The following is a 21,408-nucleotide window of genomic DNA, read 5'->3' on the forward strand; positions in this document are numbered from 1 at the left end:
CGGGGGTCAACCTGGGCTACACAGAGACTTACAGGCAAGCCAGAGCTAGGTAGTAAGATGGTGTAACAAAATAAAAACTAACAAGTAATAGCAACACACACACACATGAAACGTCCACTGAAAGCATGAGAGTGAGTTACACATGATTTGTATGTGGCTTATTCCAGAGAGACTGAGGCAGGTTAGGATACACATTTTACTCTCCTGAGCAACAACTGAAAAACACAGACAGACATAGAAAGGTTTAGTCCCATGGTCGGCCCAGAGGCACTGCATAGAAACTGCAGGCCGTGTGCATTAAAACTCAGAGAAGAGGCCGGGCAGTGGTGGTGCACACCTTTAATCCCAGCACTCGGGAGGCAGAGGCAGGCGGATCTCTGTGAGTTAGAGGCTAGCCTAGTCTACAGAGCGAGATCCAGAACAGGCTCCAAAGCTACCCAAAGAAACCCTGTCTCAAAACAACAACAACAACAAAAACCTCAGAGAGGGTGGTCGCCCTATGTCTGGGGTGCTCCAAAACTGCCCTGCCCAGTGGGGGGTGCCAGGTGAGGGGCCGTCAGAAAAGGTGGCCATCTCTGTGGAAACTAAAGGTGTGCATGACAGCTTTGGGGACACGGGCTGCCATGTGTCCCTTGGGTTAAGGACAGGGCTATCTCACATTTGTTTTACTGTACTCAGCCTTGCTCCTTGTCCCAGCCCTAGGTAGTCCAGCTCCTCCCAGCTCCATGCTGCTGATTTCTTGGTCTCCTTGGAACCCCCTGTTTGCAGCCAAGCCTCCAGGTCAGGATCCAGCCACGCCTCCTGTTTCTGCCCTCCCAAGCTCCGCCTGCCCGTCTCATTTCAGTACTTGGTCTTGTACTGACTTCTAGGCAGTCCTATTCATCCCAAAGGCATGCTGAGCTCCTGGAGGCTCCTAATTATGTCTGGCATCTTCTTCTCCCCTTCAGTGGCTGCCCAGAGTTATACATGCAGTACGTGCTTGAAGATGTTCAATAAATTAATTTTTAAAACATTCTTGCTCCCAGCCCCACACGGGAGGTACTCTCTCTCCAGACTCTGGGAAGTTCAGAGGCATAATTTTGCAATGAGGATAGAGTAGAACCATCCAAGGACAGCAGGCCGTACTTGTGCGGCTCCTCTGGGCAGGTCTTCATAAGCATTGCTTCCACTGAGGTGTCCTTACACTCTCACCCACTTGCATGGCCCCAAAGAGTCCTTAAGGCCAGTGTTCGCAAGCTACCCTTTCCAGACAAACTCCCGGAGAATCTGCAGGTCTGGTTGGTGGGCCTGAGGTGAAGCAAGGAAGCTGCATCTCTAGTAGATATCAGCTGTCACTGGTGCTGTCAGACTAGGAACCAGGAGGGGCAAGGCTTGAACCACCCGAACAGTGAGGTCTACCTGCCCACTCAAAGTGGGATGCATTGTTTTGGTTATGTGAGCGTTGCCACAGGAAAGGGGAGGACTTGGCAGCTCCCTGGAGGTGAGCTCAGAGATAATGCCTACAAATGTGGTGTCTGGTTTTATTGCCGTATCAAACCTGGGAGGCAGCCACTGCCCTGATGGGTGATGTCACTCTGTATGCTGTGAATGTGTTGCTCTGATTGGCTGATAAAGAAAATGCTCATTGGCCAGTAGCCAGGCAGGAAGTATAGGTGGGATAAGCAGACAAGGAGAATGCTGGGAAGAGGAAGGCTGAGTCAGAAGTCACCAGCCAGACACAGAGGAAGCAAGATGTGAAGGCAGAACTGAGAAAAGGGACCAAGCCACGTGGCTAAACATAAATAAGAATTATGGGTTAATTTAAGTGTAAGAGCTAGTCAGTGATAAGCCTGAGCAAATGGCCGAGCAGTTATAATTAATATTAAGCCTCTGCGTGATTATTTTATAAAAGGCTGCGGGACTGTGGGTGAGAGATTTGTCCTGACCGCAGGCCAGGCGGGACACGGGAAAACTTCCAGCTACACTTCCCTGCCATACTTAGGCTCACAGAGGACATATAAGTTGTCCAAGAATACACAGGCAGTGGAGTGTGTGAGTGGGCTTAGACCCGAGACCTGACACCAAATGACAAATCCCATCCACTTCAAGACGTCCAAAGAAAGGCAGGTGAGTTCCTAATTTAGGAAACACTTGGGACTCACTTACTCAAAACTCAAGAAATTCAAGGACTGGGTGATGCAGGAAATCCCTGACCCAACCTTCGCACCTCACGCACCTCACATTCTTTGTAGGTGATGCAGATGAAGCTGCAGCCCTCCCCAGCCCCACCCAAGGAGGCCAACAGCTGCCATCTGAGCAAGCAGTTGCTCTTCCAACAGAGACATGGATAAGCCCCCAAGCAGTCCGTGAGGTTGCCTGGCATCCTTCCCTCCACCCCGCTGCTCAGTGTTATGCACTTAGGGGGCACCTCAGAATACCTGGCAACTGTGTTACCACACCGCCAGGCTCCACTGGGGCACAGGAAGGCATGGCACCCTTTGCTCCAAAGCCTCATGCTAGCAAGGGCAGCTTGACTTACCAATGTGAGGAACTGCATAAAGAAAGCCAGACGCAGCTGAGGTCAGGCCCCGGGACACACCAACTCCACTAGAAATAAGGTGGTGGCAGAGGAGTGACTGGTGGGGAGCACTTCACCAAATACAGAAACAGGAAGTGGCTGCACAGCAACAGGAGATTGAGCCAACAGAGACAAGCAAGCATGTCTGGGACCAGACAGGGAGCCACGGAAGCCTGTCAGAAGGGTCCAGGGGATGATGGAGGTGAGTCAGTGGCCGGGGTGGCAAGGACGAGAAAACTCCCTTCCAATGGGACCTCGGACGGCAGGAAAATGGCGAGCAGTTCCTAGCCTGAGGCCCACCTACCAGCCTGGCTGCCGCTTCAGGCCAAGCCTATGCCGAGGCCAAAGGACGCGAGGCTGCTGACCACCACAGGGGGGGTGTCCTCTACACAGCCCCCGGCCCCTTGTTCTTAGCTCATGTTCGCCTTACCTCCTATCTTTGCGTTATACGCTATGCCCACGATGCAGTAGGAGTTGTTGGCCGAAGCAGCGACTTCTCCCGCACAGCGGGTGCCGTGTCTGAAGCAAAGGAAAACAAGAAAAGTGAGGTCCTAGCCCAGCAGTTACTAACAAATCCTGTAAAATGCTCACTATTTCTGCAGCCAAGGTCAGCTATCCCTATGCCTGAGATGCCGGCGAAGCCCCACCCCCTTTTCTGCACAGCCCTCCTGGCATATGTATGTATTCAACCAGGCTCTGCCCAGCCCTCTTTGCTATCTGGAGATGGCAAACGATGGTTCCCAGGTTGTTCCTTTTAGGATGCCTCCCGTAGATTCCCAGTAAGACCTGCTGCCAGTGTCCACGGCCCTGGGCATCTCGGCACCTGTTACTGTTCGCTCCCTGCCAGGGCTGTTCACGGTCCTGCCTCAGTTCTGTGTCTCCTGTGACTAAAGAAAAGTCACTTGGCACTTACAGGTGTGGTGGTGCCAATGCTCGCCTGACCGACACAACGAAAGGAAGAAAACCCTTTTGCCTTTGTCCCTTGTGTCCTGACAAGCACCCTGCATGCCTGCACAGATCTCTGTCATTTCCACAGAGGAATAACAGGAGCCGAGAAAGGACACTTTCGGTCAAATACTCGGTAGAGGCCGGGGACATTGAGGAAATCAGCAGAGAAACAAATTGTTTTCCCCAGGAATGACCCCATCTTCTGATGTACCACACTGGGTCATTTCTTCTTAGCAGAAGCCAAAATATGGGCCAGTCTCCATAGTACATCTGTGAGGAGAGACCACGGGGCATTGGAATCATTGATTCAGATTTGTAGCAAAATTTAAAAATGGTCCCGGGTCTGCATGCTAGCCCTTTGGAAAGGAGTCATCTGTCATTCTCTGGAACTCTCACAGCCCCAAGGCCAGGCCTGCTCTCAGGTCACACACTGGGATTTGATTCCGCCCTTCAAGGGTCATTGCATGGAATATAGATCATGCTTCCCCACCCCTTGATGTGTGACCAGGAAGCAGGCCCTTGGCCCCAGGCCTCCCTGCTGCTGAGCAGAAGGGCACCTTGGGACGTGAGGCAGAAAGCAGTCCAGGAGCTCTGGGAGTTCAGCATCTGGCATGTGGCACACAGCACCCGAGTGGCCCTGCATAGCACCTCGTGGAACCCACAGCATAAGAGCATACTGCTGGAGTCTGGCTGTTGTGGAACCCACAGCATAAGAGCATACTGCTGGAGTCTGGCTGTTGAATACCCCGTCCCCAATCTCATGTGTTCAAGTCTTAGTCCTATGCAGACATGCTGTGGGGTATTTGTATACTCTGTGAAGATGTGTCGCTGGGATTGATGTAGTAAAAAGCTGAATGGCCAATAGCTAGGCAGGAGGTATAGGTGGGACTTCCGGGCAGAGAGACGGGGAATGGGAAGAAGAATCTAGGCATGCAGGAGAAGCCAGGAGACATGGAACAAGTTGGATGTGCAGAAATGGAGAAGAGGTTAAAAAAAAAAAAAGAGCCATGTGGCGAACATAGATTAATAGAAGCAGGTTAATTTAAGTTTAAGAGCTGATGGGACAAGGCCAAGCTAAGGCCGAGCTTTCATAATAAATAATAAGTCTCCGTGTCATTATTTGTGAGCTGGTGGCCCAAAGGAAACTCTGTCTAGAGTGACAGCGAGGGGCTGCATCTTTAGCAGGTAGAGCCCTTAGGCCATTGCACACGCGCCCTGAGGGAGACTGTGAGACCCAGACACTGTCTCCTTCTCTTTTGACTTTCTGGTTGATCATGCGCTGTTCTGACCTACTACTGTACATCTACTGTTTGTTCCCACCATGATGCAGAAAACGGACCAACTGATCATGGACCGTGACAAGGTTGTGAGCCAAAATAAATCTCTCTGAGTCTGTTTTTTGTTTTTCTTCCACTCCCCACCCCACCTCAACCTCTCTCTTTCCCCATCTCTCAGAGATGCATCTTGCTATATTATCCGGGCTGGCCTCTAACTCCCAGGTTTCCCTTGCGTAGCTTGGACCGGAGGCACATGCCATTGCATGTAGCTTGACCTATTATTTTTTAAGTCAACTGTCTCTGTCATTTCTCTATAATGACAGAAAGTTGACTGACATAAGCATGTTGGGAAGACATCCACAGGCCAGTGCTTTATCAACATGGGAAAGAGAAAAAGGACTTTTGTTATTCTCCTTTAAGTTTTTTTGGGAGAATGATAAAAGTTAAGCAAATCAGGCATGCTGACCGAGAAAGGACAGGCAGGTACCACAAAGGAAACCCCAGGAGCAACCCCAGGACTGCCATTTAGCTTGCACAGGTCCCTTGACCTCTTCAGGTCACCTGAGGTGGCAACTTACCCTGTGTAAACAATCCCTACATGTCACCTCACTTACCCTTCCCAATAACCCTGGAGCTAGGGCCATCATCTGCATGGAGCAGCCTCCAAGACATGAAGACTGTCTCAGCAAGGTTTCTTAAGTGTGCACAAACAGCACACAACCAGTGGGTGTAGAGCAGGGATTTGAACTCCCTATTTGCCCAGCATCATTCATGCTTTTCTTGGTCATAAGGTCAAAAGCTCAAGCATGTGACCTGTGTGCTCAGACAGACCAAACTGATGTTTGAACACAGTCACAGAGACTCCAAGACAAAGGTGGTTCTTTTAGATATCCCACGAGGCTAGAAACAGGGACAGTGTTTCACACCATTTCTGTCTGGCCAGCAGAGGTAATACTCCTAAAAGAAGAGGCTAACCCCAAAGAAGTCATCTGTGCCCAAAGAGCTGTGGTCAAGTGGCTTCTGAGACCTAGACATGCCCCAAACAGCACCCAGGCAGGAGAAGAACCCAGAGCCTAGCACTTCTGTAGGCCTCCTCTTTGCAAGGCAAGGAAGACAAGCCAGGAAGGAGGCCGCAAAGGGACATACTTATTCTCATTGCTGGCGTCATATCGCGGAGATGGGTCATAATCGTTTCCGTTGACATCATAGCTTGCATAGGAATCCTGGGAATTAAATCATGGTTAGTGAAGACTAGAGACACAATGTATGATAGCCCCACATTAAGCTTTCCCAACGCCAAGCTTAGAGAAAGAGGAAAGTCATAGCCAGATTTGCTGTGACTGTGACCACCATCCTACACTCCTTTCATTGTGGTGAAATATACAGTACATAAAATCTTACCGCAACTGTTTTTAGATGTCTGGTTCAGTGTTGTTAAATCCACACACACTTTTATGCAATTATCACCACCATTTGTCACCAGGACATTTTCACTGTGCAAAACTAAAAGTCTGTACTGATGAAACAGTAACTCCCCACTCCCCGTCAGCCCTGGCAACCATGCTACCCTTTGTCTCTCAGTATGATTCTGGATGTTTCACAGAAGTCATTCAGTATTCCTTTTCTGTGACAGCTAATTCCATTCAGCATAAAGTCGTCAGGTTTAAGTTGTCACATGTATCAGAATTTCCTTAATTTCATATTTTAATATTCATGGTTTTCTATACTTATTTGTAATAATGACATTCATGCAAATTTTCATTCTTCTTAGAAAATATATCACCAGGTTTTCCAGTGTTAATGCAGTCTTCAAAACTCATCTCTAAGGGCTAATTACCTCAAAGGTGGATTCTGTGGAGTTTACCTCAGCACTCTTGACACCCAGGTATCTTAGAGGATTTAGTTCACCTCCCATATTTACTGCCTGCGGGGTTCTCGTTTTTACACTCATGAACTGACCTTGTCCTTACCATAACCCCGTAAGAAGCAGTCCTCTTCGTCACCCTACTTTACAGATGGTGACACTGAGGAACAGAGAACTCAAGCAGCTTGCCTGGGATCCCAACCAAGTGACAGGGCCAGCAGAGGAACTTGGGCTCTCTGGGTCCAGAATCTGTGTTTTAACCTGCGATGACCCACAGGCTAACGTGCGTGTGATGACCACCTCTGCATGCGAGTTTCTAGTCTCTGGGCTACATTCCCTGAAGCATGAGACTCAAACCCGTGGGCATGTCCTCCTGCAAAGGCTCCTATGGTGCAAGGCAGAATGCTTGCATCCCTGAACCTTCCCAGGATGATTGTCATCATGCCCTGATTTGATGTGTTTGGGGAAGAGGGAAGGCAATTTGTATGTCTTTTATAACTGGTGTGGTTGAATACCATGTGTGTCAATTCTGAGTCTGGACTTACATAGTTGGGGGCCAGGTCTGGGTGATTCCTCTCTATGCCGTCATCAAGGATGGTGACCACCACATTCTTTCCCGTGTAGCCTCGCTTCCATGCCGCCTGGACGTTCATCTCTGAACGACAGCGACTGTTCTTATCGGCACAATGCTGCAAACACAGAAGTCATGAAGTCCAAGGTGACACCTCTGACACTGAGTGGCTACAGAACACCATCCCAGACACTCCTGATGCCGACAGGACACAGCATGGAAACTCAGACACTCCTGATGCCGACAGGACACAGCATGGAAACTCAGACACTCCTGATGCCGACAGGGCACAGCATGGAAACTCAGACACTCCTGATGCCGACAGGACACAGCATGAAAACCCAGATACTCCTGATGCCGACAGGACACAGCATGGCAACCCAGACACTCCTGATGCCGACAGGACACAGCATGGAAACTCAGACACTCCTGATGCCGACAGGACACAGCATGGAAACTCAGACACTCCTGATGCCGACAGGACACAGCATGGAAACTCAGACACTCCTGATGCCGACAGGACACAGCATGAAAACTCAGACACTCCTGATGCCGACAGGGCACAGCATGGAAAGTCAGACACTCCTGATGCCCACAGGACACAGCATGGAAACTCAGACACTCCTGATGCCGACAGGGCACAGCATGGAAACTCAGACACTCCTGATGCCGACAGGACACAGCATGGAAACTCAGACACTCCTGATGCCGACAGGACACAGCATGGAAACTCAGACACTCCTGATGCCGACAGGGCACAGCATGGAAACTCAGACACTCCTGATGCCGACAGGGCACAGCATGGAAACTCAGACACTCCTGATGCCGACAGGGCACAGCATGGAAACTCAGACACTCCTGATGCCAACAGGACACAGCATGGAAACTCAGACACTCCTGATGCCAACAGGACACAGCATGGAAACTCAGACACTCCTGATGCCGACAGGACACAGCATGAAAACTCAGACACTCCTGATGCCGACGGCACAGCATGGAAACTCAGACACTCCTGATGCCGACAGGGCACAGCATGGCAACCCAGACACTCCTGATGCCGACAGGGCACAGCATGGAAACTCAGACACTCCTGATGCCGACAGGACACAGCATGGAAACTCAGACACTCCTGATGCCGACAGGGCACAGCATGGAAACCCAGACACTCCTGATGCCGACAGGACACAGCATGGAAACCCAGACACTCCTGATGCCGACAGGGCACAGCATGGAAACTCAGACACTCCTGATGCCGACAGGGCACAGCATGGAAACCCAGACACTCCTGATGCCGACAGGACACAGCATGGAAACTCAGACACTCCTGATGCCGACAGGGCACAGCATGGAAACTCAGACACTCCTGATGCCGACAGGGCACAGCATGGAAACTCAGACACTCCTGATGCTGACAGGACATAGCAGGGCAACCCAGACACTCCTGATGCCGACAGGGCACAGCATGGCAACCCAGACAGTGGCAACTACATTAGGAAACCATGAAGAACAGCAGGCTCCACCTTAGCAAAGACTTTCCTATGTGTGGAGACGCCCTCATTTCTCTGCGTCTGACAGTGTGCCTACCACTGACATGGTGCCTATGTCATTGTCTTCTGCTAGGGACACAGTCCAGGGACAGGTCTCCCCATCCCAGTTCATGCCACAGCAGTAAAGCTCGTCCCTCTCTACAGAGGACTCTCCGGACTCTCAGTCTCATTTGTGCTTTCACGAAGGGCAGTGGTTCTCAACCTGTGGGTTGTGACCTCCACAGGGGTCACACGTGAGATATCCTGCACATCATATATTTACATTGGGATTCAAAACAGTAGCAAGGTTACCTATGGTTGGGGGCCACTGTAACATGAGGAACCGTACTGAGGACCACTGATGTAAAGGGCTCACACTCAAGATGAAGAAGGTCTGTTGGGAGCTGTCCTGGGAACTCAAGGGAAAAGGTTAACCCACTTTAGAGGTGGAGCATGCTAATGTTCCAGAGAAGACAGAGGTCCCATCGCCTGACTCACCATGTACCACATGTTGGACCAAATGGGATCGTTGAAATAAAGAGAGTCGCCTCGCGCCTGCCTCTTGACCCTGCGCTTCACTTCTTGTTGTTGGAGCCATTTTACCTATGGAAAGAAATGCAGATAATACTCACTTCAACGGTGCGACGTTGCCATGGGTAACGAACTTGCTGTGCAAGCCTGACAACCTGAGTCTGAGCCCAGGAACCCACATTAAAAAACAAAAGCGATGCAATGGCTCACATCTCTAATCCAGCAGTCCTACAGTGAGATGGATGAGGAAGCTGAGACAGGAGAATTGCCAGAAGCTCCAGGGCCAGCTACCCTGGAGTACACAGTATAGCAGCAACAAAAGAGGCCCTATCCCAGAAACAATGTGCAAGAAGAGAACCAACTTCTGGAAGCCATCCTCTGACATCCATATGCACAATGTGGTACACCAGTGTGTGAGTGTGTGTGTGTGTGTGTTCACTCATACACATACACACACAAACATTTTTCTTTAAAAGGCTGGCAAGATTGCTTAGTGGGTAAGGCACTTAGTACACAAACCCGAGAAACCCATAAAAACATAGAAGAAGAAAAGCAGCTCCATAGTTACCCTCTAGTCTCCATACATGTGATCTGTGTGACATTTGTATGTGTGCACACAAACTAATCATAGATATATCTAATAGATTGATAGATGATAAATAGACATAACATTTTTTTTTTTAAGTGACCTCCCAACTTCAGCCTCTGATAGGCACTGTGGGTTTCCTTTTTTAACATTCTGGGTCATGGTAGGTGATCTGGATGGCATGCACCAGGAAACGCTTTTGACCACATTTGAAAGCCGCTGGCTTATTATGAATGGGGGCGGTGGTGGTGCTGATAACATGATTGACAGGCTTTGAAGTCATTCTACTAAAAACAATAGACTGTGAAGGTGCTGAAAAGTTGATTGACAACTGTTGCTCCAAAAAAGGAAACACAGGAAGGGAAAAGGATGAATGAGAGAGTTAAGAAACTGTTCAGTCAAAGTGGTACCAGAGGACCTGAGTAAGTAAATGACCGTAACTCATGTACTGGAAATCTGGGCAGCAACTAGAAACAACAGTACCAAAACATGCACAGAGAAAGATCTAGAAAGGAAAACAGCAAGGGACTAACAAGAGCAATTCTTAGATAGTGACATCATTACTAATTTATAATTGAGGATTTTATAAATTTCCTTCACGTGGGGTTCATGATGAAATTGCCTTCATGATGAAGCTACAGTTTGAAAAGTGGAGTAAATGGCCCAGAAGACCAGAGATCCAGGACCCAGAATGCCTGGAATAAAACAGCCCCACACCCTGCAGTACCTCCTGAGCCTCTGTTTGTCTGTCTGTAGCATGGGCCTATCATCATGCATTCTGAGGGCCACTGCGCACACAGTGCATACAAGGCACCCACACCAGTGCCCAGCATACAGCATCATGCTGATTATAGGTGCATGTTCTGTTCCAACTGCAGGAACCTATTCAGGAGCCCGAGGTGGTGCGAGTGTTTTCTTTGGCCTTGCTGGGCTGGCCAGCCCCTCAGCAATGCTTGCAGCTGGGGTTCAAGCTGGTGCTGAGGGCTAAGACTGGAAAGATGAGAATGCCCTTGTGCATCCAGCCACTGCTCTCAAGGATGCTGGGCCTCATTCTGGGGCTCCCTCCAAGCAGACAGTAGAGTGACGTCACTCTAAACAAGACAGGCTGCCTACAGGAGTTGGCACAGATGAAGGACAAGGGAGCTCAAGGTTACTTGAAGGTTTCTAGGCCAAGGCTGGGGACTGTAGGCTGGTCCCAGAAGTTAGAATAGCTATTACAGAGTACTCTGGAGTCCAAGTTAAAATTTCCCCCCCTCCCTGAAGGAGGGGCACAGCACCTTGACTGGGAGCCTCACAGGTAGACAATGGAGGTCAAAGCCTCCCTAGTATACAGGACAAAACATGTAGGAAGAAGAATCATGGCCTGTCCCACCACTAATATTCTATAAATCATCTATGTACTAGGTTTATTAGAAACCCTGCAAGAAAGCTGAGTATGGGCCTGGAGAGATGGCTCAGTGGTTAAGAGCACTGTCTGCTCTTCCAGAGGTCCTGAGTTCAAGTGCCAGCAACCACATGGTGGCTCACAACCATCTATAATAGGATCTGAGGCCTTCTGCTGGCAAGCAGAGCAGTCATACATAAAATATAAATAAATACAAATTAAAAACAAAAGCAAGAAAGCTGGGTAGGGGGCACACACTGCCAATCCTAGTACTTGGGAAGCAAAAGGTTCAATGCAGATTCTAGGACAGTCAGAGCTACATAGCAAGACACTGTCCCAAAAGTATAACAAAGAAATCCTGTAGCCGGGCGGTGGTGGCACACGCCTTTAATCCCAGCACTGGCAGAGGCAGGCGGATCTCTGTGAGTTCAAGGCCAGCCTGGGCTACAGAGTGAGTTCCAGGACAGGCACAAAGCTACACAGAGAAACCCTGTCAAAAAACAAACAAACAAACAAACAACAACAAAGAAACCCTGCAAAGGGCTCAAAATCAGTCCGGGGTTAGACATTTTAAAAGCTCTGGCCCCACATCCCAGGTAATCCATAAGTGCCACAGACAGAGAATCCTACAGAAAATAAAATGATGAAATGAGACGTTTTGCTCATAACCCCCACTAATGGCATTTTACAACTTCCTCACATGCTTTACCACTCGAACAGGACAGCGCTACCTGGTATGAAAGATGTATGGCAGTGTTTGAATAGCCGCTAAACACCTTGTTATATAAAACACAGTGGACTCCGCCAGCTCTGCACTCCCTGAGATGACTCCATCCCTCCTGCTATGCTGAGAGCCCTGGACTTACTGTCTGTCACCTTGAACACCCAGAGCCCTGGCACCACCAGGTCTCATTTCTGCTCTGAGAAGGTAGCTGTGCTTTCTGAGCCTGGGTGGATGGTGTGGGGAAACAAGTTTCCAGTATGGAGTTGCCAGATGGATGAGCTGAGCATCCCAGCTCCTGGTCATTGCTGGGCTCTGGGGAAGAGCCCCGTGCTGACACTGCTCTGAGGGTGGCTGTGACAATGCTGGATCCACAGCACAACTGGAGTTCCCAATGGTACGGTGTCTCTCCCTACTCTCCAGTGATAGGCCTGCTCATCAGAAGCAAGACAGTGACCAAGACAGTCTCAGAGCAATGGAATCAAACAGCATGGATTATGCGTCCAGTGATGGGGATGTCTAGGGTCCAACTCTGTGGACAGGGACCCAGGTCAGCATAGGCACAATGGCTAATTTCGCTAGCTGTCACCCAGTCTTTTTCTCAGGCTTTGGTTACTGCCTTACTCCTCACCCATCTCTGGGAAAATGAAACAGGATTCCCAGTCTCACTTCTTGACCGTCATAAAGAATAAGCTAATCTTCCATGTGGATTTCTCTGCATAGTGGCCATCCTGGGGTCACCTACTCACCTACTTACTCAACAGAGAAGTCCATGAGCATTCCATTGATCCAGTGCTAGGTTCTGGGGAGATGAGGGTAAACATACTTGGTTCCTGACCAAGGCCAACACATCAATCCTCTACCCCAGCCAGAAGTGAGGCTCTGTTTGGGTGCCCTCAGGTTAGGGCCCAAGAACCATCTGGCTACTCTAAGAAGGCCAGAAATATGCCTGTATCCCAAAACCAAGTGTCTGAAGCTTCATCTCCCTCATCAGACAGAAGACCCATCTATGCACAAAGAAGGACCCTTTTGCCTAGGCATGTCCATGGATTCTCATCATGTACATGACTACGTGATTTACAGCAAAGGACTATATTATTGAGGGTCTCTAAGGTACCCCTCACGGAACCAATGCTTCTGTAGAACTGGAAAGCAAATGGTGAAGATTCAAGGGTGGACAATGTGTCTTTTGGACTATTTCACTCTGTGTATGCAATTATCTGTATTAGAAAAAGCAACATGAGAACCTCTGTAGGAGTAAGTATTGCTCTTTACAGTGGTTTGAATGTGAATGTCCCCCATGGGCTCAGATCTTGTTTTTGTTTTTGTTTTTTTGGGGGGAAGGGGGCTCCTGCCACTTCCAGTTAGCTCTCTTTGCTTCCTGCTTGCAGTAGAGATGTGAGCTTTCAGCTTCCTGTTCCAGCCCCCACGCCTGCACCTTGCTGCCACACCTGCCCCATTTTGAACCCTCTGAAACAGTAACCTTCCCTCTGTGAGTTGTGTTAGTTGTGGTGTTTTATCTCAGCATGAGAAAAGTAACTAATACAGACGCATTGGTACCAGAGAGTGAGCTGTTGTTGCCAAGAACCTGACAGTGTTGTTGTTTGGAAGGAATATGGAAGACTTTGGAACTTGGGACTAGAAAAGAGGTTAAATGCTGTAAGCAGAGCTTAATGGGCCATTCCACAAGCAGCCTGGAAGGCAGTAGTGTTGAGAGTAGTGTGGACGGTGGGGGCCTGGCTGAAGAGGTTTCAGAGGGAAACAATATCAGGAACTGGGCCATTCCTATGATATTTGGCAAAGAATCTGGCTGCTTTCCACCCTAGTCCTAAGAGTTTGCCCAAGGCTAAGTTTAAAAAAAAAAGTGACCGACATTATAATTTCTTTGGCAGAGAGGATTTCAAAGCATACTATTTAATCTGTGGCTTGGTTATATTAATTACTCTTATGCAGGTCTACAATGAAAAGGAACAAGCAAAGCAGGAAAAATATAAAATGTACAGTTTAGAGAGGAAAAAAGCACTAAAAGGTTTAATGTGCTGGGAGAGGAGCTGTAATTGTTCAGGAGCTCAGCATCATTAGAGAGAGGGTTGATCTATACTGCAACAAAGGGAAGGGTGTCCTCAGGCTAAGACCCCCTTTCCCGCATCCCTACCAAGCTTCCAACTTGTGAAAGAGAACCCATGGTGTTTTCTGCTTCTAGGAAAACAACTGAATCCCAAAGCTAACGTGATTCCAGGGGGCCAGGGGCCATCCCAAGCTGGTAGCCAAACTCGGTAATGTTGTCCATTTGTTGCTGGCTTCAGAGTCATGAAGGACACAAGAGGGTAAGGAATCATGGGTTCTTCCTCTGTGGTTTCAGAGAGCTACTGAGGACAGGCAGTGTGTGGCAGGGGAGTCCCTGTGTGAAAGCCCTCGGAGTACAAGAAGCTCTAAGAGGCTGTCCCATAACGCTGTGAAAGCAAAACCTGGGTTGCAGTGGGGATCACAGACATTGGAGATGCCATCGCTGTCAGACATCTGCCAAAGGGAGCTGCAGACGGGGCGGAACCAGCCTAGAGGGAAATGTATGTCGGCGGCAGCAAAGTCGGAAGGGCGGAGCCTTTTAAGCTGTTGATACCAGGATCTACAGGCTTGTGTTTGCTTTGCGGGGATCTGGTTTGTGCTTGCTCCAGTATTTCCTCACTATGCTCCGATTCCTCCCTTTTGGGATGGTAATATATATTCTGTGCTATTCTATATTGGAAGGATGTGATTTGATTTTTGATTTTACAGGGGGTTGTAGTTCAGAAACCGCCTTGAATCTCAGAAGAGACTTTGGACTTTTAGACAGTGTTGAGACTGAGGAACATTATGGGGACTTTAAACGTTAAACAAAATGAATCTTGCACTATAAGGCCACGAGTCTAATAAACCTCTCTCCTAAGAGAGCCAGTGTACACAGGAAGTCTTCATGTTTCTCTGGCAGCAGGCTTGGCTATCCCTTCCCACTGAAACTTCACTCATGGCCTTTGCACCAGATGCCTTACACGGTCTGTGTGAGGCCGCCAGACTTTCTCCCTGTGAGAAATGTACGGCAAGAGGTGACAGTACATATTGCTTCGTCTTTCGAGTTCACAGGTAAGAAACTTGGAAGATAAGTCCTAAACTCAGGTAAGCGCCCGTCTGAGTGGCCCCGGCTCCCATTTCTGACTGCATGGCTTTGGGGATGCTATGGTGTGCAAGTATGGCGCAAGCTTGTTGACCGGCCTGTGGTGCTACTGAGAGATGGCATTACCTTGAAGAGGCGAGGCCATGACTGGAGATGCAGCCCAATGGTACACTGCTTGCCTAGCCAGCACATGCAAGGGCCTGGGTCGGGGGAGCTAGTTTAAGGAAGTTATGTCACTGGGGTGTGCTTTTGTGGGGATATTGACCTAGACCTTCCTCGGTGTCTTTGCTCCCCAGCTGCTGTGGGGCGAATCTGCCTTCTCTGTCATTTGTCCCGTTTATGATGTGGTGTGCCGCCACAGAACCAAACCAATAAGGACCATGGTTCTCAACCTGTGGGTCATGGCCCCCTTGGGGGAGGGGAATTAAATGGCCCTTTCACGGGGGTCACCTAAGACCATCAGAAAACACAGACACTTACACTATGACTCATAACAGCAAAATTATGGTTATAAAGCAGTAATGATAATTTTATGGTTGGGGGGGTCACCGCAACATAAGGAACTGCATTAAAGGGTTGCAGTGCTAGGAAAGTTGAGGACCACTGTAATAGGATCGGGTAACTATGAACTAGAAGTTCCGAAACTGAGCCATAACAAACTTTTCCTGTTTTTAAATCAAACTTTAAATTATCAAACGAAGTAACGCTCTGTGGTATTTTCATACAAGTACCATTATACTTCGCGTTCTAGTTCATCCCTTTCTTTGTCCTCTTTAAGTTGATTTATCTCAGGTATTTGTCAGTGATGTAAAAATGAATTTAGAACAGTGGTCCAGCTATCCTATGCTGCCCTGCAGCCCCCTGGACAGGGTCTGAGTCCTGTTGCTATCGCATTGCACTATGCTAGGTAATGCATGACATTTGGAGTTCATTAATGCTTCCTGGATGAAGAAATGAAGCCATGATTCAGATTTTAAATATGAACACACTTCAGGTCGTATATGAGATACAACCATAAACGGACTTTTAGAAACTTACTTCTGAGTTGAAAATACAATTTAGATAGATTTAATTTTCTTTTTCAGACAGGGTCTCACTATGATGCTTCTGCTAGTCTGGGACTTACTCTGTAGTTCAGGCTGGTCTTGAACTCACAACCCTCTGCTCCAGACTACTCAAGCTAGAATACAGGCATGTACTGGCATGCTCACACCCAGCTTGGGTATTGACTACTGCACGATGTTTGTTTGGTTTTTGTGGAACATCAACAATAAGTGATTCGGGATGGGAGCGAGGTTACTAAACACCACTCCTACCATGCACAAATCCTGCCGATCACAAACTGCTACAAAACACTCTGATTTCTCTAAACTTTATTCTGACCCTTTTCCCTTCTCTCCGTTTCTGTTTGTTTCCTGCTAAGCCTATACCAGAACTGCCCTACAAAGTTCTTTGCTCTGGGAAAGGATTCTAGGTAGAAAGAGGGTCCCATAATCTTCCCAGGATTCATGCAGGGTAGCACGTTGGCAGTAACTGCAGCCCACACACTGCCTTACCCCAGACCTATACTTTGGTTTGCAGGAAATGTCCAACTTTGTTGTAGAAGTCAAGTTAAAATCCAGCCTCTCTGGAATGTCCTTCTGTGTAAGATGAGATGAAATTCACAGACAGCCACAAGATCCCACACAGGAGGGAAGAGGGAGGGTGGGGAGACCCTGACAGGACTGCAGTGAACAGTGAACAGGTGTCAAAGGTCACTGATGTGGCCTCACCGTTCCTATAGTCCCAGCGGCAGCCTTAGCTGTTTCCTCTTCCTGTGAGCAGAGGCACACTGTCAGACCAGAGGCCCAGCTGACACACTGGTCCTGGGTGTCACTAGCAACAAAGGGCTGTTTTGAGAAGACCTCCCACGTGACCGTGCTGACACAGAGGGCATACAATTCTGCTTGTGCTCTACCCAAGTCACATACGATGTTAAGGCCTTTCCTGCCCAGAAGGGTTTGCTACAGCCTCAGAAACCCCAGCAAGCTTCCCCAGGGAGCCCCCTTTCTATAAGCGAACTTAGGGTCCCTGGTGTGGAGGGAGCTATGGTGACAGAGGACATTCGCAGAGGCCTCTGTACTGAAGGCTCCCATACAGCAGAGCAGGGAAGGGCACACATTAGAACCACACTACCAAACTTAAGCACTCAGTGGTGGATCTAACTGAGCCTTGAATGGATTCTGTGCTCCCTGAATAGCCTTACCCAGAGCACAGGTGACAGTTCCTGTCACTTCTCTCTTCCCTGTGATGTTTGGCTTCATTAAAGAGGAGCAAACTGCATTCTGTAAATGTAAAAGGACAAGAGGGACTTCTATATGGTAAGGTAGCCTGACTACCCACCGTGCAAATCAGTAGAGGAAATCAGGGGCCATGTTCCTAAGGTCCAGGAACCATCCAATCCTAAAGCCCCCTGCAGAAGGGTGCAGCTGAAGGAAGTAAGCCTGTGGAGAGACAGTCCGATATCCTGCTGGGGCCTCAGTTTCCAAACCACAAAAGGGCGTGTGCTTGGCCAGCACGTCTCTGAGCCTTTGCACTCCACGGTGTGATCATATCTAGTTTCCATCAACGCTGGCTGTTCTAAACACCTTGCCGGGCCAACCTACAACCTGCTGAAGGGCTTAACAAGAGGATACATGGAGACTTAAGCGAGGGAGCCAGTGCTCACCAACGATTACACAACACCATACAGCCCGTGCACCACTTCACTGTGTATGCGCTACTCTCTTGTGTATAGACATGAGGGGAAGTTAAGCTGGGCCCATTCCCCAAAGGAATGGAAAGACAGGCTGGAGTCCTGGACTTCCAGGAACTGTGTGGGAATGTTGCGGGAATGGGCATGGGGTTTTGGTCTCCACAACCTGATCTGCTTGTCAAAGGGGCCTCAGCCCCACTGTGATTGGGAACATGGAGCAAACCTGTAGACAGGCCACTGGCCGTCCCTTGCCATCCTCTCTTCGGTCATACACATCACTCCGACATAAAAGGAGAAGCAGACATTTTTCCTGACGGGCAACATTTCAAACATTAAGAAACTGTCCTTGGCTTGCATCTCCATTCTGCTTCTCAATCTCCTGATGCTACCCACATTTCTGAGTAGACTAAAGGCCCTCTTAGGTTTTTTTAATTATTATTATTAATTTTTTTCATTTATTTTACATACTGACCAGAGTTCTCCCTCCCTCTTCTCCCCTCCCCTCCTCCCACCTCCTATCTACCCCACCCCCCATCCACTCCTCCTCTGTTTCCTTTCAGAAAGGGGCAGGTAAAGGCCCTCTTGTTATTTGGAGTCTGGTGGCTCTCTGTTTTCCTGAGGCTTTGGTGTTCCTTGCAGTGTTATTCCCATCGACACGTCCCTACTTAGTCCCCTCAGGGTTGGGATACACTGAGAAGACAGAGCTGTGCCACTGCCTCAAGCTTTTCCTTATCTCCTGACTTTTCTATGTTCCTTTCTCCTTTGGGCTCTAATGAAAAATTGTTGATTGGTCACTTTGACAGTTTAAACCAAGAACAATATGCTATGTTAGGCCGAGGAAATAAGACTCATGGATTAAAACAGTGACAGCCAGAACAAAAGGATCATGGGGAACCTGTCAGTGGTGGTGCATGCCTTTGATCCCAGCACTCAGGAGGCAGAGGCAGGCAGAATTCTGTGAGTTCAAGGCCAGCCTGGTCTACAGAGTGAGTTCCAGGACAGCCAGGGCTATGCAGAGAAACCCTGTCTCAAAAAACAACAACAAAAGACAAAACAAATAAAAAAAAAAAAAGAAAGGTCATAGGGTTAAGCTAGGCTCATGGGAATGAAAGGGTTTTCTCTGCAAGCATAAGGTATGGGTGTGATAGCTGCTGCTTCCTTGGAGGACAGGAGAACTATCACCACAGGCTACTGGCTTCATTTGAGCTGGTCTTAGTGGGATGCCTGAGCCCACCTGGTAGTGCCACACTTCTGCTTGGGGTTGGCATGGAATAGATGCCAGGTTGTTAGGACAACTGTACACCCAGAACACGTACACCAGGGCAGTAGACAACGGGAAACAGTCAGGAAACCCAGGAAATAAAACGTCTTCTAACTCAGCCTAGAATCCCACCAGCATCACCCTCTCGGGTCACCAAGGCAACAGGGAGGCAACCCCCTCCCTTCCGCTCTTCACCTGCAGCCACAGAAAAACACTGTAGAAGCCATTTCTTGAATTCTGTTTAGAAGACCCTGGCTTAACTATCCCAAGAGATGACGATATGAGCGTATGGCAGTGGGTACTTTGGGAAATTAAAGCTGCTCATGCATTCGTAAGTCCCCTCTCTGAAGGACACAGAAGGTGCTGTCCTCCCCATCACCCGCCACGGGCTTCCAGTCACTGAAAACAGAGCCTGCAGCCACAGCCCAGTTTGGTCGATCGTTATGGTTGAATTGTGTCTCCCCCTAGATTCTGATGTTAAAGTCCTAGGCCCCAGTCCCTCAGAATGAGACTGTGGTGCTCAAACCCATGGTCTCACACATGTTAGGCAAGTGTTCTTCTGCCACTGAGCCACACCCCAACCTCTGGAGACAGTCTCTGAAAAGACAGATTGAGTTACAGTGAGGTCATGAGAGTAGGCCTTCATCCATTATTACTGATGTCCTCATGTGAGATTAGGACACAGATGTGCACTGAGAAAGACCATGTGAGGACACGGCCAGAACACGGCCATCCACAAGAGACTTCAGCAGAAACCTTCATCGGCACCTCCTGGCCTCCAGGCCTGTGAGGCAGAGGTACCTGCTACCAAAGCCACCCAGGCTGTGGCCCTTTGTCACAGCAACCCGAGCAGACACGGGTCCACATTCCTGGTGTCTCTCTTGGTTTCAGCAACATGATAAGGCTTTTGGAACTCAGGCTTTCTTGTGGGCTTCTCTCTAAGTGAATTAGGGAGAACCACAGTTCCTATCTAGATAGAAAGAAGCTGGCATGCAAAGGAAGCTGGCATGCAAAGGAAGACAGGTAGATGTTGTACATGGGAGCCTGGTCTGTGGAAAGGGAGAGACATTTCAATAAACATTTACTTAGCATCTGTTAGCTTTTACTGGGCAACTGCTGGGCTTGTAGGGGGAATAAAAACAAATGAGATGTGGCCTTGGCTCTCAACAACTTCATTTTGCATTGGCAAGGGATGCCCAAGCTCGTCTGCCCAAGAGCATCTATCTATAAATCTGGTTGGTTTGCCTTCCCGTTACCTCCCCATTGATTCTATTGGTGGGAGCGTACCGGACGACCCAGCCTGTCATTCCAGGCCTCAGAGACACCACATGCAGCTCCCTGCCAACTATTTCTGTCACTGACCAGATCCCAAGAAAAAAACACTAGTTGTGGTTGTCATTCCTACCAAATACTATGGTATGCGCCCATCCAGGCTAAATCTAGAACACAAATATACAACTCCAAGAAGAGCAGACCATGTCTGAGGGCTGTGATTGAACGACTGACTGGCTTCCTGGTAGCAGGGCTATTTGAGACCAGAGGTAGGGAAGAGAAAAGATGAGTAAGGGTAGAGAGCAATGGCTGAGCGGGAGTGAAGAGTGAATCCTTCAAGGGGGACTCTAAAGGCTGGTGTGGCTGGGCTCAGGGGAGCCACAGGAGCAGGGCCCACTTGAGACAGTGGCAACAGGGTGTTTCATAGGATCCCCTGGGAATGTGGAGAGGTTAGAGGTGCCAGAGGTGGCAAGGAGGCTCTCAGAAGAAGAGCCAGCCGGGAGGGTGGTATTGTAATGCAAGTGAGAGAAATCAGGATGTGCACAGGGCCATACAGGAAGGGAGCTGGCCCCCACCAATGAAGCAAGTCGGAGAGGGCGAGGCCGCCAACTCAAGCCAGAGAATACAAAGGAGTACCTCCCTCTCTTTGAGGCTGTGAGGCCTTTGGGATGTCACTGAGGCACCTATGCAGAAGTGCCAACTATGCAGGGAACATTAGAAAACGTTGTCATAAGGTGCATTTTAAAATTCAAACCCTCTGCCGATCGCCAGCAGCCATGTCCCTGGAATCAGCTGTGTTGTGCTGAAAATACAAAAGAGGCAGCTCGTGGCTGTCTTCTGTACTCGTTGGGAAGAGCGTGATGGTCTGTGAGAGCTCTCCCAACCCACGTGGGCAGACTCATCCTGGGCAGGGGCAGCGTACCCATTACATAGTCCATTGACCCCCGAGACCACTGTGGTCCCTCGCTGTCTGTGTGCTGCTATTTGCCAGGAACTTTCTGTTGGTTTGCGATCTGAACAGCTCT

General features: G+C 49.0%; 1 protein-coding gene across 1 annotated transcript in view; it reads right to left on the reverse strand.

Moving 5' to 3' along the window:
• Positions 1-21,408, reverse strand: part of Pcsk6 (proprotein convertase subtilisin/kexin type 6) — a 166,333-nt gene that overhangs the window by 92,026 nt on the left and 52,899 nt on the right. The window contains exons 3-8 of the mRNA XM_059271958.1: positions 9,242-9,346; positions 7,192-7,335; positions 5,929-6,005; positions 2,988-3,076; positions 2,434-2,450; positions 2,199-2,308 (exon numbers count right to left, since the gene is read on the reverse strand). Coding sequence (XP_059127941.1) covers positions 2,199-2,308; positions 2,434-2,450; positions 2,988-3,076; positions 5,929-6,005; positions 7,192-7,335; positions 9,242-9,346 — 542 coding nt within the window. The remainder of the gene's footprint in view (positions 1-2,198; positions 2,309-2,433; positions 2,451-2,987; positions 3,077-5,928; positions 6,006-7,191; positions 7,336-9,241; positions 9,347-21,408) is intronic.

This window comes from Peromyscus eremicus, chromosome 1 (genome assembly GCF_949786415.1).
Source record: "Peromyscus eremicus chromosome 1, PerEre_H2_v1, whole genome shotgun sequence".
In the NCBI taxonomy this organism is placed as follows: domain Eukaryota; kingdom Metazoa; phylum Chordata; class Mammalia; order Rodentia; family Cricetidae; genus Peromyscus; species Peromyscus eremicus.